The 8,460-nt window shown below is 40.5% G+C and overlaps 1 protein-coding gene across 1 annotated transcript; it reads right to left on the bottom strand.

Moving 5' to 3' along the window:
• Window positions 1-5,559: 5,559 nt before the first annotated feature.
• Window positions 5,560-7,020, bottom strand: LOC140840515 (LOB domain-containing protein 4-like). Its single transcript, XM_073207698.1, has 2 exons — window positions 6,207-7,020; window positions 5,560-5,836 (listed from the first exon to the last, which is right to left on the bottom strand). The coding sequence occupies exons 1-2, from the start codon at window positions 6,914-6,916 to the stop codon at window positions 5,734-5,736; spliced, it is 813 nt and encodes a 270-aa protein (XP_073063799.1). The 5' UTR covers window positions 6,917-7,020; the 3' UTR covers window positions 5,560-5,733.
• Between the last annotated feature and the right edge of the window lie 1,440 nt (window positions 7,021-8,460).

Here is an 8,460-nt window from a genome sequence, read left to right as displayed (position 1 = left end):
CTCCATGCAAACGTAAAATCTCTTGAATATACAATCGAGCCATACGATCGAAAGTGAAATCACGGTTATATGGCAGAAAATGAGCAGACTTGGTGAGTCGATCCACCACTACCCAAATAGCATCACTGTTCCTCGAAGACAATGGCAAGTGAGTAATGAAGTCCATCGCGATATGCTCCCACTTCCATTCAGGAATAGGTAAGTTCAACAATAATCCTCCCGGTCGACGGTGCTCTGCCTTAACCTGCTGACAAACTAGACACTTGGAGACAAACTGATAAATGCTGCGCTTCATCCCTTTCCACCAAAATCGTGTCCTCAAATCTTTATACATCTTGTTGCTTCCCGGATGAATACTCAGCTTGCTTCGATGAGCCTGAGACAAGATCTCTTCCCTCAAAGTATCATCCTCTGGTACTACAACCCGATTAGACAAACACAGAAGACCATTAGACTGATAATGGAAATTACTATCTCCACCAACCAACCGAGCTAATCTCTGAGTCTTGAGATCAGACATCTGAGCATCTCGAATCCGAGTGAACAAAGTTGGCTCAGATAAAATGGTAGCAACACGAATGCTCTCCATACCTTTCCGATGTTTGAACTTAAACCCCAACGAACAACAATCCTGGACAGTACTAGACATAGCACTGGTCTGAAGTGCAGAGGCTCTCACCTTGCTACTAAGAGCATCGGCTGTGAGATTCGCAGAACCTGGATGGTACTTGATCACACAGTCATAATCTTTAAGTAGATCCATCCAACGACGTTGTCTCATGTTCAACTCAGCCTGAGTGAATAGATACTTCAGACTCTTATGATCAGTAAAGATTTCAAACTGAACACCGTACAAATAATGACGCCAGATCTTTAGCGCAAACACAATAGCAGCTAATTCTAGATCATGAATAGGGTACTTCTCCTCGTGAGATTTTAACTGTCTGGAAGCATAAGCGATCACATGACCATTCTGCGTCAACACACACCCTAAGCCTTGAAAAGAGGCATCGGTGTAAACACTGAAACCATCAGATCCTGACGGTAACGCCAAAACAGGTGCAGAAGTCAGAAGTCGACGAAGCTCTCTGAAACTATCTTCGCACTCAGATGACCACTCAAATGGAGCATCCTTCCGAGTAAGTTGCGTCAATGGTCTAGCTATCTGAGAGAAATTCACGATGAAGCGACGATAATACCCTGCCAGACCTAGAAAACTACGAATCTCGGCCACTGTCGTCGGACGTGACCAATTCAGCACTGCCTCAATCTTGCTAGGATCCACAGAAACTCCTTCCTTGGAAATCACATGACCAAGGAATACTACACGATTAATCCAGAACTCGCACTTACTCAGCTTAGCATACAATTGCTTCTCGCGAAGAATCTGCAACACAATCCTCAAGTGATGGATATGCTCTTCCACACTGTGAGAATAAATCAAGATATCGTCGATGAAAACCACAACAAACTGATCTAGAAAATCCCGAAAGACACGGTTCATTAGATCCATGAACACCGCTGGCGCATTTGTCAATCCGAATGGCATAACTAGAAATTCGTAATGCCCATATCGAGTACGAAATGCAGTCTTGGAAATATCATCATCTCTGACTCTCATCTGATGATAACCCGATCGCAAGTCAATCTTGGAGTAAACAGAGGTACCCTGAAGCTGATCGAACAAGTCATCAATACGAGGTAATGGATACTTGTTTTTGATCGTCACACGATTCAGCTGGCGATAATCAATACGCAATCGCATCGATCCATCCTTTTTCTTGACAAACAAGACTGGAGCTCCCCAAGGTGAAACACTCGGGCGAATATAACCTTTATCAAGAAGATCCTGCAATTGCTGCTTCAATTCTCTCATCTCTGATGGAGCAAGACGATAGGGGGCACGAGAAATCGGTGTAGTCCCTGGCATTAACTCGATGCCAAATTCCACCTCTCTAATCGGAGGAAAACCAGGAATCTCATCTGGAAAAACATCAGGAAACTCACAAACCACTGGAATATCATCTATACCAACACTACCTGTGGACGAATCAATCGCATAGATGAGGTAGCCTTCCCCGCCCGACTCTAAAGCACGACAGGCTTTCAGAGCAGATACCACTGGCATCGGAGGTCGCGCTCCCTCACCATAGAAAAACCAACTAGAGCTCTCAGTCGTACGAAACTGAACAAGCTTCTGGTAACAATCCACAGTAGCTCGGTAGGTAGTCAATATATCTATACCCAAAATACAATCAAAATCTTCCATCTCTAGGATCATAAGATTTGCAGTCAATTCGTTACCCTCAAAATCTAAGGGACAACCCATCACTAGACGCTTTGCTAACACCGAATGACCCATCGGAGTAGAAACGGAAAGAATGACGTCTAGAGAAACATACGGTAACTTATGACGCTTAACAAATCGTGCAGAAATGAATGAATGTGATGCTCCGGTATCAATAAGAACAAAAGCAGGAATACCGCATAAACAAAAAGTACCTGCTATAACTCTCCCTGTCTCATCTGCAGCCTGATCCTGGTTCAGCGCAAATACCTGACCTTGGGCACGAGGTCGAAGATTTGAACTACCCATTGCCTGACCCTGCATCCTCTGCTGAACAGTCGTCTGAGATCCGGAACCAGATCCTGCTCCACCTCGCAACTGAGGACAATTCTTCTTAAGATGACCCATCTCTCCACACTGAAAACAAGCTCCCGCGGCTGATCGGCACTGCTCCGATGGATGGTTCTTCCCACAATGCACACAAGAAACCTTCTTCTTACCAAAGCGAAAAACACCGCTAGACCGTGATCCAGATCCAGAAGAAGAAGAACCAGATTTCTTGAAAGACTGAGATCGAGGGCTCAAAGTACTCGGAGGTCTAGAAGAAAGAATAGACCTACCACGCTGGAGACTGATCTCTGCCTGGCGACACCGGTTCACTAACCCATCATAAGAAGTAGGATTATCGCAGACAGTGACTCGATCAAAGATCTCCTGGTTAAGACCCTGAAGGAAATGGTCATACTTGGCCTCAGAACTGCCATTAATATGAGGAGCAAAGGGTAACAACTCGAAGAACTTCTGCTGATATTCATCAACAGACATACTACCCTGCTTAAGATTCAGAAGTTCAATCGTCTTTGCCTGGCGAAGGGCTGGAGGAAAGTATAGCTGCATGAAAGCTGCACGGAAATCGGCCCAAGTCACCCTACCCTGAGACTGGACTATCGGCGCAGAAGTCGATCGCCACCACTTACGCGCACGGCCCTCGAGAAGAAAACTAAGGGTCTCCATCTGCTGCTCTTCGGTGCACTGGAATGCACGGAAACAACTCTCCATGCGCTCTAACCAATCCTCAGCATCATCGGGAGTCTCACCACCGACTAAAGGCTTAGGCCCCATCTGAATGAAACGGTGCATCTCAAAACGCCTAGGGCTATCCCGACGATGACGATGTTCACGATGACGCCTACGATCATCCTGGTCACCCCAACGACCTACACTCCCCTGACTACTCTCATCACCAAAGTGGTCAGCCATCGCTACAAGATAGAATGGGGAAAATGGTAAAATGGTCAACGAAAATCCCAAAACAGAATCTATATCCCAAAATCATATGCATGCTCTGATACCATAAATGTAGTGACCCGTTCCAGAATCACCTACTAATCAAGAACTAAGCATGCAATTAACTTAATTAATAATAATCAGAGATAATGGCGGAAAAGGTCAACAAATGAAAGTTATACAACCCAATCGAAAATCCAGAACAACTCAAATTAAAATGAAAGTATGCGGTACAACCATATCGAATCAAATGGTACTGAAGATCTAAACCAACCGGTTACTCCACGTCCTCAACATCCTCCTCCTGAGCCATCCAACCTGAGGCCTGCCCCGTGGGAATGGGGTGTCCAAGATAAACAAAACCGAGGACGTGAGCGATAAGAACGCCCAGTACAAAAGCATGAGTATACAAGCCTATATGAAATGCACATGCTATGATATGATACCAGGGTAGTCAAGAAACAGGAGTCACAAAAGATCTCAATATGCTCAGTCTAGAGGCGCCAAGTGGATAGTGCCGCGCGGTACTCCTCTGGGTCACTGCATCCACTACAAGATCAGACGTGGACCTAAAATGTCCCGGATCACCGAAGCCCTCCGGACCCGTCGGCCACTGTGTACTCTCGGTGTCCATGCGTCCACAAGACAGGGCTGAGCGGCCCCACAAGATATAGCTTATCTCGAAAGAGATACAGCTCAACAATAAAGGCTATCTCGAAAGAGATACGGCTCAAGATGAAATGTAACATGCAGTAATAAACGTGACATAATAGCATGCATCATATGACATATATCAATGCACCAAATAATCATGCAACACATATAAGAATGTATACTCGACCAGGATATCTCGGATAGTACTTTCGTACCTCAAACCAGCAGATCCTAACAATCCGCCCTAGAATCAAGCCTGCGCCCGCAGCCCACTGATGTCGCTATCTCCCAGCTAGAGCACAGCTCCGCTACAAAACCAGTAGCTCCCCGCTAGTGCCTGAACCTCGGGAAAAGACTAGAAACCAATCGGAAACGACTAAAATGCTCTGGAACGCTCGGACTTGGCGAGTAAGAAGTGAAGCCTCGCGCCTCTATTTATAGCCAACGTTCGGACGATCCGATCCACTTCGGAAGCTCCGATCCGGTACACTTCGGACGATCCGAACCCTGCATGTCTTCTACGTGTCCAGCCACCTGGCTCGGACGATCCGAACCCTGATCGGACGATCCGAATCCTGCATGTCTTCCACGGTTCCATCCACCTGTCTCGGACGATCCGAATCCTGATCGGACGATCCGAACCCTGATCGGACGATCCGAACCCTGTTCGGTCCTTCCGATCCCACCGAAATATAATTAATCCAATAATTAACTCAAATTAGGCATCGGGATACTACAAGTTTACCCCACTATTAAGACACCATGCAGAGCCGCTCTGTTACCCAAATATAATGCCCCAATTTGACAATTATCTTTACAAATCAATCGAGTTTTTCCAACATGCTTGTGTCTCCACTTACATGCACCTTGAAAAAATTTTATGCTAGAGTATTATGCATCTCAAAATTGTCTCAAGTAAAGTACGTTGAAGCTTGCGGTTTTTTCTGTTATAAACTCCCGAAAAAAATATATATCTTGTTTACATGAGTAGTAGATTTCAAATTTTTTAAATACCAACTTCCATATCCAACATCTCTCCCATGGGTTTTCAATTCATAATTCTCACTAGTTTTTAATGATGCCTTTAACTTAAACCGTACAACTTGCATCGTGTTTTTCAATTGATTGTTTAATAATTAAAATTTTCATTGCATGATATTTACTTTATTTGTTAGAAATTAATTTCTATTTTCTTTTTATGAGTTAATTATGGAAAAAAACTCTTATTTATTTTTATTGCTTTTTTAGCACAATTAATTTCATTTATGCTCATTGAAACAACCCTACTCACACTACTACACAACAATTTTATCAAATTAAGTGAGGTTAATTTATATGAGATACACTGATCGCTTCAGTTACTCGTTCATCACGTTCAAAATGAAAGTGGAGTTAATTAAAAAAAACAAAAAAAAAATAAAAATGAAAGTGGAGTAAAGAAATAACAATAAATCTGGCAAACTCGTCATATTCACAAACTCGAAACCGGGTCTCTTTGATTAATTCTAGTAGTACGTAGTAAGGCTGAAGCCTGCAGCAGCATCCTTGAGCTCACTATGGGATACCTGATGCACACACTGCATCGAATTCTTCTCCGACGAATCCGAGCTGCACGTAAATTTTTATCGTATCAGTAAACTCATGTTTTTATTGGAAAATCATATTTTTGGTTTTGTAACTTGTATTTTTTCATTTTTGGTCATTTTATCGATTAATGTATTGTCTAACTAATTTTTTTTTTTTCGATTTTAGTATTATTTTTTTGGTGACGTGATGTCTGTAAATGTGTCCCCGAAAATTAATTTGACGACAGACATTCACTTCGGTGAAAAAAGATTAGAAAAATAATGATGTACGTTAGGGATTAAGACAGTGAATTGATCGGTAAGTTAAAAAAAATTATGACAAAAAAAAAGTGTAATTTTCCTGGTTTTTATTTGAAAACAATAATTCTTCTCTAAAACATGTTTGATCATACCTTGATTCACATGCCTCTTTGGTCTCGATATACGATTGTCTATCATCAGCTGTCATATTAAATTGCAGGCCTTCATAATTTAGGGTGGCAACTTCCCTTTCTTGTGCATGAAATGGTGTAAAACTCATGCCGTTCACAATATCGGGACAAATGTTTAACCCCATCAATGGTCTGGTCATGTTCTCGAGAGACTCCATGTAAAATTCATGATTTTCATTCAAGAAAAATTGGTTATCTGCCAAAGGTATTGTCTCATTCCCACTCAACGGTGGCACGTCAATATTCGAACAAATGCCACCAAACTCGAGTTGGGCCGAAGGCCAGTAACAAGAATAGGGATCCACTTGGTTATTTGATGGATGATCTTTATATGCTCTGAGCTGCGACGATACCGCTCTCAAGTCAGACATGGCTTGTTGCAGCTGGAAGCGCAGCTGACAGATGATCACGGAACAGCCGTACACAGGGAACCTATCTCGCATTTCCGCCTCGTATATGATGGATTTCATGGCATCATCCCTTTGATCCTCGGACTCCAAGCAGCGGAGCGTCTTTGTGACATTCGAGACCCCGAATAATCGGTGCACGTTTCGGAATACTTTTGACTGGTTGGCTGGAAAATATGGTGCAAGAGGGCAGGAGGGGGTGCACTTTCTTCTCTGATACTTGCACGCAGCACAGGCAGGGGTTGTTCCACCCTTTACTGTCATGTTATCATATTCAAGTATCAATAAATGGAACCTAACATAGCTAGCTAGGTTGAGTTTATAGTTTCTATGTATAATTAATTTTTTTTTAAAATTATTTTTGATGGTGGCACATGTTGCATGAGGAAGGGATCAGAATCAAGAATTTGGATACATTAAGGTTACTATTTGTCCACGTCTTGGAGTTGTTGGGATCTTAAGATCTTCTAACTTCTAAGCTCTATTCTAATGGGAAGTCAAATGTGGACGAGAAATGATAGATATCTTGAAAGTTTCAATTGTCTACATGTACGTAATGGTACGTTGTGTACATGAGCATTCATGGTCATAATTAGTTGGATTTCTATGTTTTTTTATTGTGAGAATTAGTCAATGTTACATCGGATCATTAGATCATGTGAGTGATTTTATTTTTATAAAAATTGACATATATGATGATGATTTAATGACTAAAATTTGACTACATTTTAGAAAAAAATAATAATCTGAGTATAGTATAATAATCCGAGTTTTATTGGCTTATTGGATATATGTGTCATTGTGCATATGTACATATGTGACATGGTTTAATTAGACTAAAATTTGTGTGAGACATCCTCACATGTCGTATTTTTTGAGACAGATCTCTTATTTAGGTCATTCATGAGAAAAAATATTACTTTTTATGCTAAGAATGTTATTTTTTATTGTGAATATTGGTAGGATTGACCCGTCTCACAGATAAAGATTCGTGAGACCGTCTCACAAGAGACCTACTTGGTTTAATTATTAACTCATAACTGAGTGCATGATATTATATATCTGATCACGATAAGATAGTGTTTGCAAGTTTTAAAGTAGAGTAATTTTCAGACTTTCTTTTTGAGAAAAGAAAATCTAGTAATCAAATATTTTATTTTAGAGGTTGCAAATTATCCTCCCTAAAGTTGAGTAAAAATAGGATTGATTTTGAAGTTTAAGTTGAATATCATTTTTTTATGAACTTGAATATCATTTTTATTATCTCAAGGTTTGATAAGATTTGTTTTCCATATGATATTGCTTATAATGTGTGATCGCTATCCTAGTTAATGGCCATCATTGTGTTCATTTGTGGACATTGGTGGAGATTAAAACCTTGAAACTCTTGGATTAATCCCAAAATAAGTAGGGCCGGGGGATATTTGATAATTATATTACAAAATATTATAAATATTAAATAAAATAACGATCAAATTTGATTTATTTATTATAAATAAAAGTAGGTTAATTATATAAATTAAATTGTGTGTATATAATGCAAGACTTTGAAATTTATAAAGATTAGTTGAATCGTTTCGATTATGGTTCACATGGTTTTGGTTACGGTTCTGGTTTAACTTACTAATTAGTAATTCCAAGAGAAGAGATTACATCTACTGATTATATTTTTTTGTTTAATATTTTTTTGATACCTAAGTTATTATTGAGAAGGCATGCAGTATGAACTTGAGAAGAATTTTTTTGAAGTTTTCTGTATATTTTAGTTGTTTAAGCATCCCACTTGAGAAGAAAAGGAAAAGACAAAA

This window comes from Primulina eburnea, chromosome 9, assembly GCF_022965805.1.
Source record: "Primulina eburnea isolate SZY01 chromosome 9, ASM2296580v1, whole genome shotgun sequence".
In the NCBI taxonomy this organism is placed as follows: Eukaryota; Viridiplantae; Streptophyta; class Magnoliopsida; order Lamiales; family Gesneriaceae; genus Primulina; species Primulina eburnea.
The sequence above is the reverse complement of the archived record's forward strand: the minus strand, read 5'-3'. Positions and strand labels throughout refer to the sequence as shown.